The sequence below is a fragment of the Taudactylus pleione genome, unplaced genomic scaffold, assembly GCF_031769625.1.
Source record: "Taudactylus pleione unplaced genomic scaffold, aTauple2 ptg000437l, whole genome shotgun sequence".
In the NCBI taxonomy this organism is placed as follows: Eukaryota; Metazoa; Chordata; class Amphibia; order Anura; family Myobatrachidae; genus Taudactylus; species Taudactylus pleione.
The window spans coordinates 6452185-6478740 of NW_028284839.1; the positions used below are offsets into that span (position 1 = coordinate 6452185).

The 26556-nt window shown below is 42.3% G+C and overlaps 1 protein-coding gene across 1 annotated transcript; it reads left to right on the forward strand.

Annotated features, from left to right (window-relative positions):
* Positions 1-18781: 18781 nt before the first annotated feature.
* On the forward strand, positions 18782-24077 carry LOC148505790 (transcription factor HES-5-like). Its single transcript, XM_088447725.1, has 3 exons — positions 18782-18888; positions 19830-20010; positions 23029-24077. Exons 1-3 carry the CDS (start codon positions 18820-18822, stop codon positions 23247-23249), a joined length of 471 nt encoding a protein of 156 aa, XP_088303851.1. The 5' UTR covers positions 18782-18819; the 3' UTR covers positions 23250-24077.
* Positions 24078-26556: the final 2479 nt, after the last annotated feature.

Consider the following 26556-nt stretch of genomic DNA (forward strand, 5'->3'; position numbering starts at 1 on the left):
ATCAGTGATATCACTTGGTGCGACACTCACGGGGATCTCTGGACCATATAAATGTGATAAGGACGAGCGACAGAGGCCAGGACATTCAGGTTAAGACGAACGCTGCAGGTACTTTAGTTTCCGGGATGTAGTCAGCATCCTGGAGTGCGGGATGCCAACGGTCCAAATACTGGTGCCGGTTCTTAAGGGGTCTGGGGCAAAAGTGTCTGTGTTTGTGGGAAGCCCCAGAAGACAGATTTAATTCCTGATGCCAGTGGTTCCCAAACTTTCTTGAATCACGGTGCCCTAAAGTTTCAGCTTTTATTTTCACGGCACCCCCTAGGCCAAACGTTTCTTATTGAGGAATTCTGTAAATTATTAAATGAAGGAATTCGTGCTAATCCATCCTTAGCTCCATTTATGTGCCGATGGACCGGGTTGTGCTTCTGTTTGTCCACATACTGGATATGATAGGCAACCACCAGCACTGCCTATCACATTGACTATAAATAATTTGGTTTGGTCCTGGAACACCAACCCATAGCACCCCTGCATGTGCCCCAAGACACCCCAGGGTGCCACATAACACACAGTGTGGGAACTACTGCCTTATGCTAATGTCAGTTTCCTTATGGTTAATGCCAGGATCTCAGGGCCTGAATCAGACCCGGTCGCAAGGCTGCGTTTGCACGCAGCCTGCCGATGCGAAAATATGCTAATGGCCGCATACGCAATGTAACCGCAGCACAATAAGTAGACACCCAACACTACATAATGCCATCGACTTCCCTTCACTTACATTCTCGCAAGACAGCGAAAACATCGGTAACATGAGGAACCATCGGACCCACACGCACAAGTTGTGGTTGACCTGACCCTGCCGCAGACATTGCTAATGTTTGTGTGTGACTAGATGTTAGGATGCGTATGCCGTCGCTGGGGCCTAACTACGCACGCCCCTGAAACGGCGTCGAGACCCCCAGGCACGCCTGTGTTTCTCTGACCACCCCTCCGTTACCACCCTCAAACAGTGACTGCCTGTCAATCACTGTATGAAGCCTCTGCGAGCTCGCTGTTGTCGATTCCCGATCGCAGCACCCGGTTCGCACACGCGCACTGCGATGCATACGCAGAATACAAACATCGACAGGCTGCGTGCGAACGCAGCCATGCAACCAGGTCTGAATCAGGCCCTCAGATCCATCCAACTCAGAATCACCCGGAGATACGTACAAATCATACTTGCCTACATCCTGGCTGCTTTCCTGCGGGAGGAAGCAGCCAGGTCGGTTTAGCAGGGGGGCGGGATCTGTATAGAGGGGGCGTGGCCGGACACATTACCAGTGCTTAGGGGCGGGGTTGGGGGGCAGAGCTACGCGATCGCGTCATTTAGGCTCCGCCCCCGCTACACAATGCCGATATTTCCGGCATTGCAAGGCAGGGGGCGGGGTTATGATGACGTGAATCGCGTCATCAGCCCCTCCGCAGTGGGGGTTTAGCGCTACATTGCGGGGGGACTGAAGAAGTCGGGAGAACTGTCTACTTTTCCGGGGGGCCGGGAGCGGCACCCGATTTTCGGGAGGCTCCCGGCCAAATCGGGAGAGTAGGCATGTATGGTACAAATGTGTAAAATCTCCACTGCACCTGTGCATTGTGCTAACATCTCCACTACACCTGCGCATTGTGCTAACATCTCCACTACACCTGCGCATAGACAAACGCAGGGGGGGTTTCCGTCTGCCTGGAAACCCCCCTCCCCAGCCCACACCATGACCACAATAGAAATAGTAAAATAATAGAATTTTACTAGCGCTGCATGTTCTTCTCAGTATCACAAATGAAATAATTAGCACCACCTGTGGATCTTTTAACATGTATCAGCCAGTAATAAATAACCTGTGCACCAACTAGGAGATCTGGAAAACAGGCACTGTTATAGAGCCCAATATGTACATATATGTCTAGGGAAGTGCTAGGTTATTCTGCTGCTCCTCCAGGCTCCCGGACTTGCTCCCATGCCCTGGAATGGTGCCCACATCTAAAATAAATACATTCAGCTCAGGCAGGATGGCCTACTGACGCATCTAATGGCTTATTGTGATCGCTGGCCCTATATATGCCAGAATTATGACACACAATACACATTGTATGATGCATATTAAAGCTGTATAAGTACTAATTCTGCCCCCTTCATGGACAGGCCACACTCGCTCTAAAATCAAGCATTTGGAAACCCCCCTCTAGAAATCCTGCATTTGCCACTGCTGCGCATTGTGCTAAAATCTCCACTACACCTGCGCATTGTGCTAAAATCTCCACTACACCTGCGCATTGTGCTAAAATTTGCTATGGAACTGCCTGTGAGTCAGAATCAGCCCATCTATATAATTTTAATTTACTAAGTAGAAACCCTGCAGACACACAACACATTTCTAGTTGTGCAAATACACCCAGCTGCCCACATAGCACATAAACGATAGCATGCCATCATTGCGGATTGGCGCTGACCATGTCATTGTGCTTTGCACGTTCAGCTGGAAGTGAGAACGGAGAGGAGTGTCAGAACACAACGTCAGCCCGGCCTGCTTCCACTGTACTGTTATCCCCACAATGTATCCCAACCTCTCCCAATTATCTCCTGAAATACTGCTCAATTTACCCTTATTCGTGTCCTACATTAATCCTCTCACTGATGGGACATCAGGAAGGCCCTTGTTACTTGTGATGCTTTTATGTGCTGTAGGGGTCTATTTACTAAGCAGTGTTAGGAGACAGAGTGAAAAGTGATAAGGTGCCAGCCAATCAGCTCCCAACTGCCATCTCACAGCTCATCAGTTGGGAGCTGATTGGCTGGCACCTTATCACTTTTCACTCTGTCTCCTAACACTGCTTAGTAAATAGACCCCTAAATCATTTAGTTTTAGTTAAGTTATCTATATATTTTATTACCAGTTATTTATATAGCGCACACAAATTCCGCATGCACTTCACAGAGACTGTATCGTCATTCATATCAGTCCCTCTCTGTATCAGTGGAGCTTACGATCTATAGGCCTGATTCAGTACGGATCGCGGCTGTGATTACACACGCAGTCTCACTGCGATAGTATGCTAATCCACTGCGATCGCTATGCCGTCGCAGCACAACATAAGGACGCCCACCTTACCTTACACACATCCGTAATCCTTTGCAAGACTGCAAAACCATCGGTAACATCGAGTAACATCGGAGCCTCACGCACACTTGCACAAGCTCTGACCTTACTCAGGAATCGCTAAACTTCCTGTACGCAGTGAGAGCTTAGGCTGCGTGTGGCATCGCAGTAGCTAATGTATGCACGCCCCTGTAACAGCGCACAAACGCACTGACACGCCTGCTTTTCACTGACCCCCCCCATCACCACCCCTAAACTGTACTTCCTGTCAGTCACTCTGCAATGGGTCTGCATAGCCACTGTGATGGCAGTCGCCTGTTCGCGCACGTGTACTGCGATGCGTACACATACGCAGAACACAACCATCAGCCGATTGCATGTGTATCGCACTTGCGATCCTTGCTGAATCAGTCCCTATATTGGCTATCACACACACACAAACACTAGGAGGTAACCCACGCAAGCATGTGGGGAACATACAAACTCCACACAGATGGGGAACTGGCTGGAATGTAAACTGTGATATCAGTGCTGTGTGGCAGCAAAGCTATCCATTGCACTACCATACTGCCCATACGCATACAGCACAGAAATAATGTGTTTTCTCCTATTAAATGCACATACACTTAATGTATAGACTGATGGCTGGTTTCTACCACCTCCAGGCAGTGTAAAAGTAAATAATAGTAATAGAAAAAATACTATACAACAGAATGTATTATGGCGATCAGTCTCTACTGGTCTCTAGACTGCAGTGCACTTGTACTGTCTGCCTGTATTAGGTCCCAGGTTCCCAGTCCCCCCCCCCCACCACCATCCTTTGATGAGCAGACCCTGTGAACGCACCCTGTCGGGGCAGCACACTTTCACACCTTGTGCCCTTTTGATCACAGCCTGGGTCAGACAACAGAGGGTGTTAGGCCCTAATGGCACTGCAGGCACTTGTCCATGGTGCTGGAAGTGTGCCCCACACACAGCTGTGACTTGTCACACGTGCCTGGGAGGAGAGGAAGTCTAGTGCTCACATCTTACCTCTTATTACAGTGTATCAGGAACCACAGCACACTTATATAGTGCAGGAGGCAGGAGGGGACATTGTTCCACTGGAAGGGAAAACACAACCGTCAGTAGGTTTAATGTCTATAGGACCAGAGCTACACAGCCGGCTTCCTCTTATGGTACGTATGATAAATCTCACAGGCCTGTGTCAGGCACACTTTCACACTCAGCCCCATCATGGCCTTCTGAGCGGCCAGTGGAATTCAGGCAGCTGGGATGTAGTTTAATGCAGATGGGAAAAATATTCTACGGACTCAACTCAATGCAGCATTTTAGAAAAATCCCACCTCATCTACATAATAGTGTCCCTAAAGGTGCCCTTACGCTGCGCGATAAAGCAGCCGATCCGACGGATTGGTACGATATCACGGCTATATCGTACCGTGTATGGGCACGATGTCGGATAAAGCGCTCTCCCGTGGGGTTGTACATCGCACCTCCAGATCTTACTGCAGGTTCATTTGATCTGGGGATGCGATGTGCAATCCCATGCAGTGCTCTGCGCGGGGGGGAGGCTGTGCCATATACCGGGCGGCCGGCCACCCGATCGCACCGCGTGTTGGCAGTCGGATCCCCCGTTGCGTCGCAAGGTGCGTATCGCAACGCGTATGGACGGCTTAACAGGAAATCTTACATATCCCCGTGCGCTCTGTGTACCTGTGATGTCAGGTGGGATATACATGGGCAATCTCTGGGGTACAGAGTCAGCTGCCAGTGACTGGGATCTGGAGAAATGACATGTTCCATCAGACCCAGCCACATGGACATAGGAAGGAACAGGTAGTACAAACCATAGAGAGCCGTCATCTTCCTCATTCAGGAGGGGCCAAGGACAGATGAGGGAAGGCAGGAGAGTGATTACCATTATACAGAGGTAGACAGAGTATGTTACAGGCAGCTATAACATTGAAGGCCTAATACCTACATCTCCCTGTGGACCTCTGCATCTTACTGCCGGAACAATGCATCAAGAACTGTGCGTATAAAAACGTTAGAGACAGAACAGTGACATTGAAATGCTGTTGTTGGAATTTTAATGAGTTGGGTCTATAACGAACCTTGGACGGGTTCCACATTAATGATACACAATGTTAGTAGACAAGGAGTTGCATATTGGAAAAGTCTCCCCACTTTGGGATCAGCCTAGGCACAGTTTTGCCGTTACTAAGCACTCATAGCTTATATACTGCACAGTACTGTTATATCGTTTTGCCGTGCTCCCTTTCTATTGTACTCATTATTTTCTTACCCCTGATTATATGTTGTTTGACCTGTTAAAGCAAGAAAACAAATTAATTTGCCATTTCCCCTTTTTCGCTATAGATTAGCCCATGATACTTAAGTATCTACGAGTTACAGCGTTGGACACTATAGTAACGAGAACGAGAAATAGGGGTTTATATACTAAGCAGTGTTAGGAGACAGAGTGAAAAGTGATAAGGTGCCAGCCAATCAGCTCCCAACTGTCATCTCACAGGCTGTGTTTGAAAAATGACAGTTGGGAGCTGATTGAAAAGTGATAAAGTGCCAGCCAATCAGCTCCCAACTGTTATCTCACAGGCTGTGTTTGAAAAATGACAGTTGGGAGCTGATTGGCTGGCACCTTATCACTTTTCACTCTGTCTCCTAACACTGCTTAGTAAATAGACCCCATAGTAACGAGAAATTCAGCATTGCTCCTGTTGTGGGACAGCAGCTCCGAAAAGCAGCCGTTCCGCGATTTCTATCACTTACACTTTCACCACTAGTTACTGGCGGTGAAAGTTTACACTAGCAGGGCGTAAGTGCGCACGCATGAACTGAATTTGCACATGTGCGCAGAGAGGGCCACTGGAGGCAGAGGGATCTTCTATGCCATACTGGCCGACTTTCTTGGGAGGGGGCTCCAGGAGGGTCCAGGGGAGGGGGCAGCCAGGTGGGCAGTAGGGATGTGTAACACTACAATTGCATCATCATGGCCCCGGCACCACCGTCCATCTCCGAATCGTCCTCGATGGACGCAGTTATGCAGAAAATAATGTGATATCGCAAAACGACCTTTACGCCATGCGCCATCACTTTTGCACTTCACTAAAACCCTTTATTTTTCTTGGACAGGACAAACCGGGTGTAGTAGGTATTACCGCCGGACGCATGGCAGCCGGTTCAAATCCCGACAGCGGCAGCCCGGCAAGGGTGAAAATCCTGATCGTCCCTAAGGTAAGAATCGCTAACCTAATTCTACTCCCTAACCCTAAGCCTCCCTTAGGGGTGCCTAACCCTAACCTCCTCTCCAAGTGCTTAACCCTAACCTCCCCTCTAAGTGCCTAAACCTAACCCCCCCTTCCCCGCCGCCTAAACCGAAGTCCCCTGGGGGTGTGCGTAACCCTAACCTCCCCCCGGGGGTGCCTAACCCTAACCCCCCCTTCCCCTAGCCTAAACCTAACCCTCCCGGGGGGGTGCCTAACCCTAAATCCCCCCGGGAGCCCTAAACTTAACCCTCCCCCCCCTGCGGCTGCCCGCGCCCGGCGCCCGGCTTACCTTCGTTTGGTACGCCCAGCATACCGAACGACAGTAAGCCGGGCGCGGGGGTTAGAAAGTCTGGAAGCCGGCGGTCGCCATTTATACTGTCGGCTTCCATACTACATCCCGACAAACCTATGGCAGGAAAGCTGGGAGAGACAGTGCCGTGTCTATGAACGTGGTGGCTCATTTTCTCTCACATTTTTGTCAGTTTCCTATACCCAGTTTTTGTAAGTGTCTGCTTCTCCTAACAAGGAAGGGGGAGGAGGGCTGACGGCTGGCACAATGTCACGGTGTAGAGATCATGGAGGTGGAGGAAGACACCATAGAGGTGACATAAGAAACACTTGTTCAGCACTAGAGGGGGCTTCCCAGCTGTTTCACGGGATGTGTCCTAGGACATAGAATGATTGTAGTGGTCATTGTCTAAGCCCAGCACTAGGATGGTGTGCTCACATCGCTGTAGCTGTGGTTGCATTGGTAAGGTCAAAACTATATTCATGACTTCATGACTTCATCTGAGTATATAATATATATGTGCACCTCTTAGGGTACCATGCAAGTGTCTTATTTACATTAACTAAAAGGGCATGGTGGTGGATCCCGTTCTTTTTCAGATGAGCTAGAACACTCAATGGGGTACATTTACTAAAGTGAGAGTTTGTAGAAGTGAGTTTTAGAAGAGATGTTGCCCATAGCTACCAATCAGATTCTACTTAACATTTAACTAGGACCTTCTAGAAGATAATAGCTAGAATCTGATTGGTTGCTATGGGCAACATCTCTTATAACACTCTCTTCTAAAAACTCTCACTTTAGTAAATTTACCCCAATAAGTCATTTACTTTAATTTCTTATTTTTCGGTAGATAATTATTTATCTCTTTGCACGATATAGAGTTGGGCAACCTGGGGCTCTCCAACTGTTGTGGACAGGGCCGCCATCAGGGGAGGACCGCCGGGCCTCGAGTCCCGGGCCCGGAGGGAGGGTAGACGGAGGGGGGCTCAGGTAGCAGCGCTGCTGCAGCAGCAAATGATGCAGGGAGAGAGAGATAGAAGCAGGGTGGCCGCAAGCCAACTTGAGGTTGCGGAACAGCAGCCAATCAGGAGCGGCCGTAGCGGCTGCTCCTGATTGGCTGCCGGTCCGCGAGCTTGTTTTGGCGTCAGCGCGCGTGGCGTAACGGCGCGCCAGTGTAGGGTGAGCTGCAGAAGAAGAGGAGCGCGTCTGCAGTGCTGGTGGACCGTGGAGGAAGTAGCCGCTGCCGGATCCATAAGGTAAGTGGGGGAATGTCTGGGCAGCAGGGGGATGGGGGAGAGTGAGGTGATAAAAATGCAGGGCCTTCCGCGCACACATGTCACTACCCGGGGGCGGAGGGGGAGAGATGTCTGCCGCTCACAGACTTCACTACCAGGGGGGCAGGAGGGGGAAAGGTGATAAAAATGCAGGGCCTGCTACGCTCACTAGCTCACTAAATTCACTAATGGGGGGGGTGAGGTAATAAAAATAAAAATGCAGGGCCTGCCACGCGCAGAATATATTCACTAACGAGGGGTGGTGGGTGAGGTGATGAAAATGCAGGGCCTGTACACAGACTACATTCAATAAGGGGGGGGGTGAGGTAATACAAATAAAAAGGAAGGGCGCACAGACTGCATTCAATAATGGAGAGGAGGGGGACCCTGCCTATTCTTTCAGTCCCGGGCCCCACAATTTCTGATGGCAGCCCTGGTTGTGGAACTACAGGTCCCATCAAGCTCAATGAATCCCTTGCCTGCATTATTTAACTTGACTTTTTCTTGCATTGTGTTTAAATGTGAAAATTCGTAATTAAATACATTTTGAAAAACCTGATTGTGCGGATGAGCCCTTTACCTCTCTCTGTCAGAGCCACTACTTACAGACCCCCCCGCTAAATAATATAACGGTGCTCCAGTAGCTGCAATGCAGTGTCTTGTTTTTTTCCCCAATGGGTCTCATAGTATACCTTCCTATATGCTGCAATTATAGCTGATGCAGTTACTCCTGTAAGCTGTTACCATAGCATTAGTGCCCTCTGCAGGCTATTATGTGGTATTACCTAACATACTGAAGTGACAATAGGGCATATTTATTAATTATCGCATGTTACTAAAGAGACTGGCTTCACGCACTGTTGGAAGCAAACTATTACTCAAAATAAGTATACAAGAGAAAAAATTATTATATTCACCAGTATTCATATATACCTCACAATTTTATCTTACATCAAGCTTTGATACATACGCCCAATAAACGCTGTCAATGGCACCACATCTCGCACCTCCTACGGCCTGAATTTGTTCATTTTAGCCCTGGAGCCTTATGGGGCTGTGAGCAGTTTTCAGCGAGTTCGAGCTGCCGTAAAGTGCGGCTATTGCTGTGCTTACTTGCACCTGTGATGTATTCGCTGGTAATTAAATTGACCCATTTGTCTATGTGAGAACGCCATTTCCATCTCTTTGCTCATAAGTGTAGATGCGTTCGGCTCTGCATCGACATTTCCATTGCATGCGCAATGCGAATTTACGCAGGATGCGCTCAGCTCTATCATTTTACAGTGTGTCCATTTCTTAAGGGCCCCATACAGCGATTCGCCGTTCTGCCGATGTAGACCCGATCCGCTAATCGCCGATCAAAACCACCAATCCATAGACATCAATGATTGACGATACATTGGCAGAATCTGACCACTTTCAGGTCAGGAATTTTTAATTATGTTGACTATTCCCGATCCCCCGGCCCCAACGTCGACAGAGCGGAGAATTGCTGCAATAACGGCTAGATGTATGGGCCCCTTTACACCTAGCTTAAGCAGAAATGTAACACTGGTGTTGAGCATGTAGTGTATACATCCGGTAGGAGCCAGTGCTGAAGCTGTTTTCTTGAGTGTTGGTTGACATACCAATGGAACATTGCACTGTAATACAGGTTGAGTCTCCCATATCCAAAATGCTTGGGGCCAGGGGTATTTTGTATAACGGAATATTCCGTATTTTGGAATAGTTGCATACCATAATTAAATATCTTGGGAATATGACCCAAATATACATACAAAATGCATTTATGTGTTATATACACCTTATACACACAGCCTGCAGGTCATTTTATACAATATATTGAATAATTTTGTGGCTCAAACAAAGTTTGTGTACAGAAATGAAATTAATTTATGTGTCATATACACCTTATACACACAGCCTGAAGGTAAGTTTATACAATATTTTTAATAATTTGTGCCTTAGACAAAGTTTGTGTACATTGAACCATCAAAAATCAAAGGTTTCATTATCTAAGCCATGCCAAAATAATTCCGTATTTCGGAATATTCCGTGTTTCTGAATATTTGGATATGGGAGACTCCACCTGTACTTCAAAACAAAACTGGGGGCAGTAATGCTGATTGATACTCCAGAGACCTCCCAATCTACCTCTCTGAGCCTTCGGAGGGGACCAGCATTTGCATAGGCTCCAGTGAAGATCCCAACTGCTCTAAAGCTAAGTACTAAGGCATTCGGTATGAAAGTCCGGCTGACGCATGGCCGGCAGTTCGATTCCCGGCAGCATCAGCCCGACAGAAGCAGAGATCCCGGCAGTGGCAGCCTGACAGCGCTGGAAATCCCGATCGTCCATAGGTTAGTACAAACTAACCTAACCTAAACCCCCTAACCCTCCTTAGGGGTGCCTAACCCTAACCTCCCCCCCTGTGCCTAACCCTAATCCCCTCTCTAAGTGCCTAAACCTAACCCCCCCCTTCCCGGCTGCCTAAACCTAAGTCCCCCGGGTGGGTGCCTGACCCTAACCTCCCCCGCGGAGATGCCTAACCCTAACCCTCCCTCCCCCTAGCCTGACCCTCCCAGGGGGGTGCCTAACCCTAAGTCCCTCCCGGGTGCCCTACACCTAACCCCCCCCCCGCGGCTGTCCGCTCGCGGCGCCCGGCATCCCGATCTCCCGGCATCGGAAAAATGACAGGCGTCTAGATTTAGACGCCTGTCATTTAACCCTCGCCGGGATAAAGCAATTGGGAAGCCGGCTGTCGGGCTTACGTCAGCCGGTTTCCTGACTGAATCCCAGTACTAACTAACCTAACCTACCCCCCCTAACCTTAACACTCCTTTAGGGGTGTCTAACCCTAACCTCCCTCCATAGTGCCTAACCCCCCTCTAAGTGCTTAAACCTAACCCCCCCTTCTCCGCTGCCTAGACCTAACCCTCCCGAGGGGGTGCCTAACCCTAACCTCCCCCGGGGGTGGCTAACCCTTCGCCTACCCTAACCAATGGCAAATAATCGCTCGATCTGCATAAATCTCGGCATTGCATAAATATCATAATCAGGCCCTAGGAGGGTTTCAGCAGATCAAGGCACACGGACATCCACCGTAGCTGGCTTTGTACTGCGCGGTAGATGATATGCACTTTTGCAGCTGATCTCCATTGTGTATAGGTTAGGGGTACATGTTAATGTGTACAAGCTGATGGGTTCACATAGGGCTTATTCTGAGCCTGATGGGGCTGAGTTTGAATGATGCAGCGGAAGCCTGATTTGTTATATATTTAATTGTTTGGTTCTACAAAAACATATTTATAAATCCTATTCGCATGGCAGTTTCTAGGGGAATAATAACAGCTGCGCTGTAACCTGATGAATCAGGGGTGATGCTCGCACTTCCTGAGCCCGGTCCTCTGATAGAGTAGCGAGCACCTGTGTTCTCACATGGCTTACACCGCATTCTATTATAAGGAAGAGACCACTATCAGTGTCTCATTCCATCCCTCTATTTTCTGCGTTATGTTATAATTAGGGTATATTTATTAGCATTGAAGGAAATACAACTTATGTCTCTGTAACTGCTATAGAAGGAATATTCTCAACATACCAACTAAACAAATAGATACTGTATATAGTAAAGTCATGGGTCATCCAGTAGAGTACGTATTGTCACACGTATAGCCAGTACCTGCTGGGTTCACAAAGCAGACTTCTGTCACTCTTATTATTATCATCTTATTGTTATCATTTATATACTGTATATATAACGCCACCATATAACACAGCCCTGTGCAGAGAGTATTTAGCACTCACATCAGTCCTTGCCCTATTGGAGCTCTTAGGCTAAATCAGAGCCGTAACTAGACTATTTGGTGCCCTGTGCCAGAAAGAGCATTGGCGCCCACCCTGTTTTTTAAATAGGGATATAACACCCTTGAAAAATTGCCATGGCCTCTTGGGTAAGGGTCCATGGAAGAGATAGGGGAGGCCAGGAGATGCTGGGGATAAAATACGAAGAAGCTACAAGTGAGAATGATAACAAACAGAAAATTGACAGGCCCAAACAGCGCTCCCTGCCCTGTGGTGCCCTGTGCCATGGCACTGGTCTCACTACCCTAGTTACGGCCCTGGGCTAAATTCCCCACTGCACACACACATACACAATAGGGTACATGCACACACACAATAGGGTCCCCGCATGCATACATACATATACACTAGAGTCCACGCACACACACAACACATAGGCATACAAACTAGGGTCCATGCACACTAGGGTCCACGGACACACACATACAATCTAGGATAGATAGATAGACAGACAGACAGATAGATAGATAGATAGATAGATAGATAGAATATGAGAGATAGATAGAAAGAATATGAACTAGATAGAATATGAGATAGATAGATAAATAGATACATAGATAGATATGAGATAGTTAGAATATTAGATAGATAGATAGATAATTAGTTATGAGATAGATAGATAGATAGATAGATAGATATGGGATAGATAGATAGATAGATAGATAGATAGATAGATAGATAGAATATGAAATAGATAGAATATGAAATAGATAGAATATGAGATAGATAGATAGATAGATAGATAGATAGATAGATAGATAGATAGATAGATAGATAGATAGATAGATAAATAGATATATATGATATAGTTAGAATATTAGATAGATAGATAGATAGATAGATAGATAGATAGATAGATAGATATGTAGATAATAAGTTGTGAGATAGTTAGATAGAATATGAGAGATAGATAGATAAATAGATAGATAGATAGATAGAGAGATAGAATATGAAATAGATAGAATATGAGATAGATAGATAAATAAATAGATAGATAGATATGAGATAGTTAGAATATTAGATAGAGAGATAGATAGATAGATAGATAGATAGCTAGATAGATATGTAGAGAATTAGTTCTGAGATAGTTAGATAGAATATGATAGATAGATGATAGATAGATAGATAGATAGATAGATAGATAATTAGTTATGAGATAGATAGATAGATAGATAGATAGATAGATAATTAGATATGAGATAGATGGATAGATATGTAGATAATTAGATATGAGACAGACAGATAGATAGATAGATAGATAGATAGATAGATAGATAGATAGATAGATAGATAGATAGATAGATAGATAGATAGATAGATAGAATATGAGAGATAGAAAGAATATGAACTAGAAAGAATATGAGATAGATAGATAAATAGATACATAGATAGATAGATATGTAGATAATTAGTTATGAGATAGATAGATAGATAATTAGATATGAGATAGATGGATAGATATGTAGATAATTAGATATGAGACAGATAGATAGATAGATAGATAGATAGATAGATAGATAGATAGATAGATAGATAGATAGATAGTTAAGCTGGGCATCCACTATACAATTTTCTGTCAGATATCTGTCCAATCTCCCTGGTTTGAATGAAAACCTGGTAATATAAGGGAGCAAATTACAATCGTCCATTTGCTCACAAACACTGGAAAACAGACAAAAATGGTTGTTCAGACAAATTGATTAAAACACACAAATTTAACCAATTTGAACATTTTTTTCCTTTTTTCAGTGTTTAAAACCAAATCATCGACTGTCATTTGCTCCCATATATTACCAGGTTTTCATTCCAACCAGCCAGATTGGACAGATATCTGACAGAAAATTGGATAGTGGATGGCCAGCTTCAGATATGAGATCATAAGACAGATAGATAGATAGATAGATAGATAGATAGATAGATAGATAGATAGATAGATAGATAGATAGATAGATATGGGAAAGATAGATAGAATATGAAATAGATAGAATATGAGATAGATAGATAGATAGATAGATAGATAGATAGATAGATAGATAGATAGATAGATAGATAGAATATGAGATAGATAGATAATTAGATATGAGATAGATGGATAGATATGTAGATAATTAGATATGAGATAGATAGATAGATAGATAGATAGATAGATATGAGATTGATAGATATTAGATAGATAGATAGATAGATAGATAGATAGATAGATATATGAGATAGATAGATAGATAGATAGATAGATAGATAGATAGATAGATAGATAGATAGATAGACATTAAATAGATAGATATTAAATAGATAGATAGCTGGATAGATATGAGATAGACTGATAGATATGAGATAGACTGATAGATATGAGATAGATTGATAGATATGAGATAGATTAGATAGATAGATAGATAGATAGATAGATAGATAGATAGATAGATAGATAGCTAGATAGATAGAATATGAGATAGATAGATAGATAATTAGATATGAGATAGATGGATAGATATGTAGATAATTAGATATGAGCCAGATAGATAGATAGATAGAATATGAGATAGATAGATATGAGATTGATAGATATTAAATAGATAGATAGCTAGATAGATATGAGATAGACTGATAGATATGAGATAGATTGATAGATAGATAGATAGATAGATAGATAGATAGATAGATAGATAGATATGGGAAAGATAGATAGAATATGAAATAGATAGAATATGAGATAGATAGATAGATAGATAGATAGATAGATAGATAGATATGAGATAGATAGAATATGAGATAGATAGATAGATAGATAGATAGATAGAATATGAGATAGATAGATAGATAGATAGATAGATAGATAGAATATGAGATAGATAGATAAATAATTAGATATGAGATAGATGGATAGATATGTAGATAATTAGATATGAGCCAGATAGATAGATAGAATATGAGATAGATAGATATGAGATTGATAGATATTAGATAGATAGATAGATAGATATATGAGATAGATAGATATTAAATAGATAGATATTAAATAGATAGATAGCTGGATAGATATGAGATAGACTGATAGATATGAGATAGATTGATAGATATGAGATAGATTAGATAGATAGATAGATAGATAGATATTAGATAGATAGATATTAAATAGATAGATAGCTAGATAGATATGAGATAGATTGATAGATAGATAGATAGATAGATAGATATGAGATAGATAGAATATGAGATAGATATAGATAGATAATGAGATAGATAGATAGATAGATAGATAGATAGATAGATAGATAGATAGATATGCGATAGGTAGATAGGTATTAAATAGATAGATAGCTAGATAGATATGAGATAGACTGATAGATATGAGATAGATTGATAGATAGATATGAGATAGATAGATATCACCCCTGTTTGTCTTCCCCTCCCCTTTTAGAATGTAAGCTCTTATGTGCAGGGCCCTCTAACCTCTTGTACTTCTCCCTACTTTACTTTCATCTACTTCTTACTCCCCACTAGGGCACCTAACACTTGGCTGCTTATGCTCTGTTGCTTATCTGGGTGTTGTGGTCACTAATGTAGCCATATATATTATCCATGTCCTGGTCCTGTATTGTATTGTTCTGTAAGTCGCTTGCCTAAAACTTGTTTATGTACTTTGTAAGGCGCTGCGGAACATTTGTGGCGCCATATAAATAAATGATAATAATAATAGATAGATAGATAGATAGATAGATATGTGATAGATAGATAGATAGATATGAGATAGATAGATATGAGATAGATAGACTGATAGACTGATAGATAGATAGATAGATAGATAGATAGATAGATAGATAGATAGATAGATAGATAGACAGATATGAGATAGATAGATATTAAATAGATAGATAGATATGAGATAGACAGCTAGATAGATATGAGATAGATTGATATAGATATGAGATAGATAGATAGATAGATATGAGATAGATAGATAGATAGATAGATAGATAGATATGAGATAGATAGATAGATAGATAGATAGATAGATATGAGATAGACAGATAGATAGATATGAGATAGATAGATATTAGATAGATAGATAAATAGATAGATAGATAGATAGATATATAGATAGATATGAGATAGATACATAGCTAGATAGATATGAGATAGACAGATAGATATGAGATATATAGATATTAGATAGATAGATAGATAGATAGATAGATAGATAGATAGATAGATAGATAGATAGATAGATAGATAGATAGTATGCCATATATCATCACACATCACAGTTTAAATGTTTACCACATCCCACTTTCTGTGTAAATATATGGTACATCTATAATAGACATAATAAAAGATACAGTGACACTTTGGATCCTGATTCTGCGGACTCCCACTATAGCTGTACCTGAGTGAGTTTAGCCTTATGGCGTAGTGGAAACTCTCTCAGACAGAGCAATTTTTCTTTTAAAACAATTTTCAAAAGAGGAAAGTGTCTGTCTGGGAAAATCCTGCCTACCAGCATAACCCTATACATGAGAGTGTGCTTTACATTGTATTGTGAGATGTGACACACTTGTGTCAGGGACAGACGAGGCGAGGGGAGGAGGGGCAGGCTGGAGTTCGGGCTCACTCCTCCTCAAAGACAAGGAGAAGATCAAAGGCCACTTGCAAGGTTTCTGTGGGAAGTTCGCTCCTAAAAACAAGACAAATTTAGATATTGTGATGCTAAGTAGGAGTAATAGTACCTAGCTGCAGACCCGTTATCAGTCCAAGCATTCTGCGGTGGAAAACCAAAAACTTTTACAAAGTTGTCAGACAGTGTTTTGACAACATTCGTGTTTCATTGTTTTAAAAATGAGAGATTATATATAAAGTAAAAGTGACTATAGAGTAGACTGAGATTTGTAGAAGGAATTAGGTCCTTTTCGATCTGACTAGACTCAGGACACAACATTTATGGGCCTAAAAATACGTCTAACTCCAGTCATTGTCTTACCAGGTGTCAGCAGGGGCGGACGGTGAACGCAGATGGACTTCCATGTTTGCAGTCATTGCCCGATTGGCTAATAGTGTGCCATCAGACACCGATTTGGTCAAACCGATGTATGGCCTGACACGGGACTCCTGCTCACATGGAAGATTACCTATAACATATCAATTCTGTGATTTCATGCTGGTAATTAAAACTAAACCGCCAATGACCACATCTTCTCTGCAAAGCGCTGCAGAATACGTGTGCGCTGTATCAGGATATGTTAATGAATAACTGGGTCAGCGGCACCTCAAACTTCTGATTCAGAGTCGCATGTAAAGTGACCGCACCTGCGATCTTGAGAGCCGCACATGCACCAGAGGTCGACCAAGGCATAGAGACATATGTTTACAGGTCTGAGAGCAGCATCGGGGCATATGCCCTTAGGATACGTTTGCTCTCGGTTATGTCGTGGTTATGGAGACTGAATTTCAGGCTATATAGATGAGCGTACACAAAGATAAATTGATTTCAGATGAAGTTTCTGCACCAAGATTAGGACAGAAAGCCATAACTGTTCTCAAGCATGCAATGTGGCCGAGGATGTGGCGTCTGTCTGTGTGGTGCTCTCTATCAGCCCCGCTGATTGTACGTCTGGAACAGTCTGTGGCCGTGTTACTTTATTGGCTTAAGGCCCCCATACACTAACAATTGATTGTGGCGATTTGCCTATCCCCAGACGTTGGGGTCGGCGCAGCGGTGAAATCCTACATGTTAGATTTCACTGACTTGCCGATCACGATCAAAACATCATCGATGGCTGCAGGTCGGCACTTCCGATCGGCGGTTTGGGGTCACTGGATCGGGCGATCTGTCAGAAAGTGTATTTCCCTTTACAGAGATCAGCAATGTTAGTGTGTTATCTTTGCAATCTGTGAGTAATGCATTACCACTTGAGTAGGGAATACCATACCCTTATAGTGCGTACGCACGGTACGATTAAAATGGCCGATATGAACGATAATGATATCGATCATATAGTTATCGTTCATATCGTGCATTTTTCGGTGGCCAGCGACCTGTGATGCGCTGGCACGTATGGACGATAACGGTATTGTCCATCGCCCATGCATGCAGGCCAACCTGGTCAATATTGACCAGGTTACTATAGGGACCCGCGATCGTTGGCCATCGTTGGTGGGTTCATGGTGTGCTGGATATTCGATATTGAACATCCAGCACACCCGGGAGATCGTACAACGATATCGTTATCGATCGTCCAGTGTGTAGGCACCATTACACTGGGTGACTCCTAAAAGAGCCATAAAAGGAACAATGCCACACTTTATATTTGTATAAAGTACAACTGGGGACTTGTGGTATGTCTTTAACATTTACCGGGATCAGCATTATAATTGATATATAAGTTAACTGAAACTGTCTGTAATGCAGCTTACATTTTATGCAAATAAATATAACAATATAAATAAACTCCCCCCAGCAAACTAATCTGACGATATACAAAGTACAAGGAACGTAACAAGCTCTGAAGGTGTTTGCACTGTGGCACCACACAGGCCATTATACCTTGTTATACAACTGTACTTAGCGTGCATGAATGGCCAGCACACATGCCGCATCTTTATGGCGAGCCATGTGCCACAGTATAATATTAAGTTTTAATGAGCTAAAAAAAAGTCAATGTTATGATAACAACAGCTGCCAAAGGAAGAGCAGGGATATCAGTTGCATCAGGTTCTGGGGTTATAAGTCTTTCCCACACTTCTCTTCCTCCTGAGTTTTATGACCAGCTCCAGATGCCTCGCTCTTGTTACACACTTCCATTGTCCCAGCAAGTGCTGGGATTGGCTGCAGAGTGTGGGAACCTCCGGAGAGGGAACTCTTCACACTCTGTTATGCAGATAGAGAGGTATAAAGGGAGGCTTCCCTATTAGCACTCAGACACACGCTGCCTGCCTGACCATAGCAAAGGACTTACACTGGGATCCTACTGCCAGCATGGCTCCTAATAATAACAGAATGGAGGATACCGATACTGAGATCCACATGGGGAAAGACATGAGGAAGGTAAGGAGATGTAACTTGCCTACATTTTATGTTCCTGGGACAAATATATATATTTTTTTTATTATTATTTTTTTTAAATATACATTATTTTTTCTTTACATTGCTTACTTTTAGATAGTTTCAGTTATTTATTATTTTTTTTCAACTTGGAGTTGAAAGTTTTTTTTTTTATAAATTCTAATTATTCCAAAAAGTTTGATAAATTAGTGGGTTTTTTTTATACTGATTGATTATTTTTTTTTTAACGGAAAAACAGAATTTTTCGAAAATAAAAAAGTGTTGCACCATAAATAATTAATTATAAGGCACGTGTACTTACATTACATTGCTTAGAATCATAACATTGCATTTAACTGAATCACAGCAATCAGGCATTTGCACTAGAGGGTTAAACAGCTGACTGCTGATTGGTTGCTGTGGCTCGATGCTAAATTTTCTCGTCCATATAGTATCATTTTTTTGAGCCCTGACTAGTAGTTCATTATTACATCAGAGATTTTCAGGATTTTAGCTGTTTCCTGATGTGTTGGTTTATTGGATATTTCAGTTATCATGTTGCACTATTTAATTATTTTTGTGCATGTTAGTGAGTTAGTGTTTGTACTTCATGAGGGTATCGGTAGATTATTAAATTTAAAAAAAAAATTATTTTTAATAGAGAAAATATTTGTTAGTAGATGTGAACAGATGGTTATGAAAAATGAATTTTCCCATCATTTATAATAAATGAGTTATTATTAAAATAGTTATTCGTTTTTATTTATAAGTGGCGTGGAAGGATGATAAAACTGACAACTGGATACACATAAGACATACATACAGTATATAAATTCACATAAATATATGATTACAGTGAGCAGCTAGTATAATTATGTAGTGTTACTTTATTCCGGACCCTTATGCTGGTGCATCCTAATGGTTTTATTTATTTTTCCCTTTAGCTGAGGAAGCCGGTTATAGAGAAGATGAGGAGGGATCGTATTAACAGCAGCATTGAGCAGCTCCGGATGTTATTGGAGAAGGAGTTTCAGAAACACCAGCTCCCCTCCAAACCCGAGAAGGCCGACATCCTCGAGATGACAGTGAACTTACTGAGACAGCAGCTTCACCGAGTCACTAAAGGTGAGCAATCACTTCCTACGCTGCCCTGTTGTACAACACCAAGTATTTATGACCCGTTAAGATCAAATCCCATCCGACTGCAGAGGATTTTTAGGGATTTATAATAACAGATATTTAATCAGAATTGGACAAGTGTTGCACAGTTTGCTGGGGCTTGCAGTTCATCAAATGGAGGGATGTGGATTGCGGGAGTCTTTTATAAAGTACAAGAAAACTTGCCAATTAACAAGCTAATCTTTTTTATTTTCACATTAGGGTACCATCATTTTGGTCAGTGGGGAGGGCTACATTTAAATAATAAATGCATTATGTAGTACCATGACCCTTTACACTATGTATATATAAAAAATCCAGGTTATGGCGGCACTCCCATGCAGATACAGTGTCTTGGTGCCCTCCGTAGGTACCAATAATTAGGCCCACAAATAGAACTTGGAGACGGCGGCACTCAATTCAAAAGATGTCACAAGAACAGGAAAAAATAGCCAACATTTTGAAATTTAATACATTGTCATCAGGGTACAGTACCCTGATGACGATATATTAAATATTGAAACGTTGGCTATTTTTTCCTGCTCTTTTGACATCTTTTGAATCGAGTGCCGCCGTCTTCGAGTTCTATATATATTATTATTATTATTATTATTATTATTATTATCCTTTATTTATATGGCGCCACAAGGGTTCCGCAGCGCCTTACAAAGTACAGAAACAAATGAGCACACAAGACAACAGCTATTAACAGTACAGACAATGCAGTGCAAGTACATGATTTATAAACAATGCTGCATAACACCTAAATAAGCAGCAGGGTGTCAGTAAGCAGTTTTAGGTGCCATTGTGAATGAAAGTAAAAGTATGGCAAGAAGAAGCACGTGAGGAAAGAGGGCCCTGCTCGCGAGAGCTTACATTCTGAGGGGAGGGTCAGACAAACAGGGGTGACACAGATGGGCTAGATAGTGAGGAAGGAGCATAGAGTAGTGGGTTAGGATGAGCGCTGGAAAGCATTGAGGAAGAAATGGGTCTTGATGGCCCATTTGAAGATTAAGAGCCAGGAAGCCAAGTGATGGAGGAATTTTGCAGGAGCAGTGGTGTCAGAGGGGTAAATCCAGGGTTTGGTGATGGCTAGGAGAATCAAGGCATTGCAGATGAAGTGCTCATGAACGGAGACCAGTTTATTATAGACAAAACTGGCTTTCCAGAGGGAACAGGAGAGAGGGACAGAGTTAAGAGGTGAGAGGAGAATGAGATTATTAGGGTTGATGCAGTGTGGAGGTGATACTGATCTAGAGAAGGGGAATAAGGAGTGTGGGGTTATGTGGCTGGCTTCTGAATGAGGAAGGGTGACAGCAGGTGGTGGGTCAGGTGGAGGTTTAGTGTGGTGTGGGGGGGGAGAGGATAGGTAACTTGGAGAAAAGAGAGGGTGCAGGGTTTAGTGGTGGTGCAGCAGGACCATGGTGGAAGAGAAGTGAATAATACTGGAGTTGTGGGAGATGCAGTTGAGAGACTTATATGTGATGAAGAGAGACAGAGGAGGGGGAGAACGTAGAGGGGACTATGGATGGAGAAAAGAGGTGAAAACTGGTGGTAGAGGAGAAAATAATGTAGCGGCTGAGTGAGGGTGAAGTAGAATAAAAGAGACATCGTGTAGATGAGGTGGTTGGGGGTGAAAAAGTCAGTAGTAGTAATGAGTTTGAGATGAGGGAGCAGTACAGGTCAAAGGTCAAAATCAGATAAAAGAAAGAACAGTGCTGGAAGATGTAAAGGCACAACTACAATAGTAAATTATAACCAAAAAAGGAGTGTAGAGCTGTTAAAGTAGCAAGACTTGAGAATTAGTCTAAAGTATGAATATATATATATATTAAAAAAAAAAGGTATAGGTGTGAAACAATGGTAGATACTACAGTGGTATAAAGATAAATTGACAGTGGTATTGGAATGATTTAAACAATGTAGAGAAGAAACGCAAACATACAAGTATTAAATGTTTAGTAAGCAGGTAGTTGCTTGCAATGCTGAAGCAGGGTGTTGTCAAAAGGTGGGGCCAGGTTATAATGGAAGCTGGTTGCTGAGTAGCAGGGTTTCCAGAAGCTCAGAAGATCCTTTGCTTTTTTCCAAGTTATAGAGAGTTCTTTTAAAATATTGTCCTCCTGTCTTCCTCCTGCTTAACTCCTGACTAACTCTTTAAGTTATGCTGTACATGTAGTCCCACTTAGAAAAAACCCACTTTGAAATAAAACCTAGCAGCCTTGTACAAGCCTAACGCCTTGTGACCTACTGATTATATAGTTAAGCATAACATGTGTAGTCACTGATTACACCCACCCTCATTACCCTCACCCACACCAGATACAAGTCATAAAATTCTAATACAAACAAGCAAGGCCAAAACAGCATCCCATGAAGCTAGGAGATAAGATCTGACTATATAATTAAATTTAAAGTTACTCTGGTGTTTACAGATATTAAATAAAGACAGTATACCCAGCAAATCAGAGAATTCCAAACAGCATTGGTTTTTCTATAATAGGTGCCTGGTGCAAATATAAATATATATATGTATATATATATATATATATATATATATGCACTTGTTTATAATATACAATAAATGAGGCCTACCAGTTCATTAGGAATCGGTGACAACACTGAGGTACCCATAAAATGCCTGCCTATATTGTGTATAGGTGACAAGGGTGCTTTAAGTATGCACCATTCATGTCTGGAAGGATATAAAAGTGTTCTTTATCGGTACCACAATATGGGGGAGAAGTATCAAACCTTTTGAGAGCGATAAAGTGGAAGTTGCCCATAGTAACCAATCAGCTTCTAACAATTATTTGACTGTGCTAGATAAATGATAGCTAGATTATGATTCTTTTTTATTTTTTTTATCTCTCTTGAAAGTTTGATACATCTCCCCCTATCTGTCAGTAAAGCCCTTCTGAGACATGCAGTTTTGGCTATACAAATTGTATGGCAATAAAACTAATATATCTTTATTTTCTATCATAGCTGTGACACCGTACAAAGAAGCCTTTTCAACGTCTGCGAAGCAGGCAGAGTTTTATCCTGCCAGTAAACATGTGGCCACAGAGTTGGGTCTCTGCAATGACCCCCAAAAATGCAGGTCAACAAAGGAAAATGTTCGTCATCCTCTGAGTTCTTTCAACCAAGGAATTATCAAGCAGGCAGCTCAACCGTACGGTACCTCAGACCTGTGGAGACCGTGGTGATGGCGCCCCCATGTGTGCCGACAAGGAAGTTAATTTGCAAAATGCAAAAGAATTATAAAACATTCTCATGTGGTGTCTTCCAATCACACAAAGCAAATGGAATATTCGTCCGTCAGAGATTTAATATATTTATAGTGTGGTACTTTATTTTACAATTCCTGCCATACTGATATTTTTAAAGTTGTTCGTTATACACACACAAAAATATATATATTTTTTTACATGTAGATGGTGTCTTAGAGTGCATTGGAATGACCAAGAATATTCTATAGTGTTTAGGCCACATAGGGGCTTGCTAAATTTAACAGCTCAATGTGAGCAAATGTGCTGGAACCCATAGCAAGCAATTAGATTGTATCTGAAAAATTTGTAACACAGATTTTAAAAAAATATAGGTTAAACCCTGATTGGTTGCTATGGTCACAGCTAATGTATTCACATTGCATCATTAACTTAAATAAGACCCGCAGTTTAACATCGCAATTATTCCTTTATGTTCTGACTTTATATTGTTAAATCTACCATTAATCTGAAATACAGGATAAGGCTCTTAGGCTTCTGCCTAGGGGCAGACAGGTGAAGAATGGGTTTATCCTTTGTAGGTGTGTTCAGTAAACAGAATACATTTATATTCAGAAGAGGGGATTTCCCTTCTATGAAGGGCAGAAATCCTAATCTCTTATCTATACCATTTACTGTATGTTCTACCTATTTTACAAAAGGAGATCTTGGTATTTGTGCTGAAATTGAATGTTCTTTTCTATGAAAAGTATATTATTTTTATTCAATTTTATTTTATTTTTTGCTTATTTTGCACCCTTGTGATGATAATATATGCAGATACAATCTCTAAATAAAATATATTTTGAAAAACAGTTTGATTGAGATTGTTCTAATACCTTGCCTGATGTCGCTAAGGATGTGCCTTTATCTACCTTCTACGTGACAAGACTCAGTTACATAACCACGAGCCGAGTGGGATCCTTTATGGCTAGTAACAAATGCAGGAGATATTATTGCTTGGCGAAGAAAGGCAGCCAGCAAAAACTATTAAATAATATTTCTGTTCACCCTAGAGTCTATTCCATTAAACCCAGAATACTTTACACACGCACTCCTGGGTGAAAGGGGCTCAATACAAAATACCATAACTTTTATATAATGTATAAAGTAGGTGGGAGTCCAGAAGCAAATTACAGGATCAATTTTAGGCAACCTCCAGACTAAAGTGGAACATATATATATATATATATATATATATATCTCTAATATGCAAATCATAATAATAATAACATTTGCATATTAGAGATATATATATTTATATATATATCTCTAATATGCAAATGTTATTATTATTATTATGATTATTATTATTATTATTATAATTATTATTAAGATAATTATTAAGATAATTAATGAAAGTAAATATAAATTATTATTTAAAAAAAAATACCTTTATAATATTGGAGCTGCAGAGAAACCTATTCGATTTTGGGGGGTCACTCAGGCAGCCATCAATCCTAAAGAAGGGAAAATTTTGGGAGGATTAATATTTAATCACATTAATGCAATATATCACTGATTACATTAGTATGAAATACCGGACAGTACCAGGCAACAATATGTCAGCAGTAATGCCCAATAATATGGGTAGAAGTGACGCCCAGTTATATACAATGACGTTACATCTTTACCCAATAACATGACAGATGCAGTAGTACAATAATATAACATAAATAATATTCACCACAATCTTTCTCTTCCTGCTCTGACCACTATCTCCACCCCCATCCCTTCCTCAGAAATCATCCTGACCTCGCCAATAAAGCGGCTGGAAAGGAAGCAGAAGAGACAGGGAAAAAAAAAAATCAATATAAAAAAAAAATGCACATAGGCAATTAAATGGTACTGCACATAGGCCACGGACACAGCTGGAGTATAGGAGGACAGCATGTGGCATGCAAGTCACCAGATGGGCACCAGTTTTATAACTACTAGTGGGAACTCTAACTCTGTTTTATTGATCAGCCACTAGAGGGCGTGGCCTTGCTGTCCATACTGCACTATAGAATGATCCTATGCAACACTGAGCAGTTTGTAAATGTTTTAAAACACTGGGAGAATTCAATTCAAAGCTACGAGTATATCTGCCATTTACTGTAGTGCCGACATCGCAAGTTTTCCCTCCCAACTCTATGGGGTGCGATGGAAAACTTGAGAAGTCGCCGGGCGCAATGTGCCGAATGGCACATCACATGATCCATCAAGCAAAATTGAATCTCCCCCCCAATGACAAGTTACAGCGATCTGTGCTGCAAGAAAGTTTATTTTAAAGGGACAAATTCTAGGACAACTTATTTGTGACTTACTTTCTAAAATTCTTAGTTATTAATTATTATTATCCTTTATTTATATGACGCTGCAAGGGGTTACAAAGTCCGTAAGCAGAGGCAGTGCAAACACAACATGACAAAAGTGCAAAAGATTTACAGCACAAAGCTCTGCAAAACATGGGATACAGGCTACACAGACATTGATGTATATGCAGCCGCAGTGCCCACAAAAGCAGCGCTGGTTCAAACTGAAGGTTATGTGCCTCTGAGGGCAGAGGGGTGTAGATGATGGTGAGGGAGGGAAAAGGAGACAAGGGAAGAGGGCCCTGCTCGTGTGCCTCTAGTCAGGGGCGTCTTAAGAGAGGAGGGGGCCCGTGTGCACTCCCTGTGCGGGGCCCCCTCCTCTCTCCCCGATGGCCGGCAGCCAACTGACGCGGCTAGCCAGCCACCGGAGCCTTAGTAGACTCCGGGTACTAGAGCGTGCGCAGAACGCCGGTAAATGGCCGCAGCGGTCATTTTCCGGTGTTTTGAGCAGCGCAGACACCCGACGTGGGACCACGGACAGGTAAGTCTAAAATAATATGGGTGCAGTGTGTGCGGTGCGGAGCCCCCCTGGACCCGGGGGCCCCGCACACACTGCATCCATTATAGATACGCCACTGCCTCTAGTGCCTAACCCAAATACTTACCGTCGGGATGTCGGTGGTCAGGATGCTGGTGCCAGGTTACTGAATGGTGTCAGGGTTCTGGCGCCGGCATTCTGTGCACCGGCATCCCGACAGCCGGGATATGAATTATGGGCCTGATTCAGACCTGCTCGCTAGGCTGCGTTCGCACGCTGCTGGTCGATTTTCGCTATCTGCGCATGCATATGCATCCCAGTGTACGAAGCAGTCATTGCGATCGGCCCACAAGTTTGTCTGGCAGAATTTGCCGTTTGTGGGTGGTGACAGGGAAGGTCCATGAAAACGGGG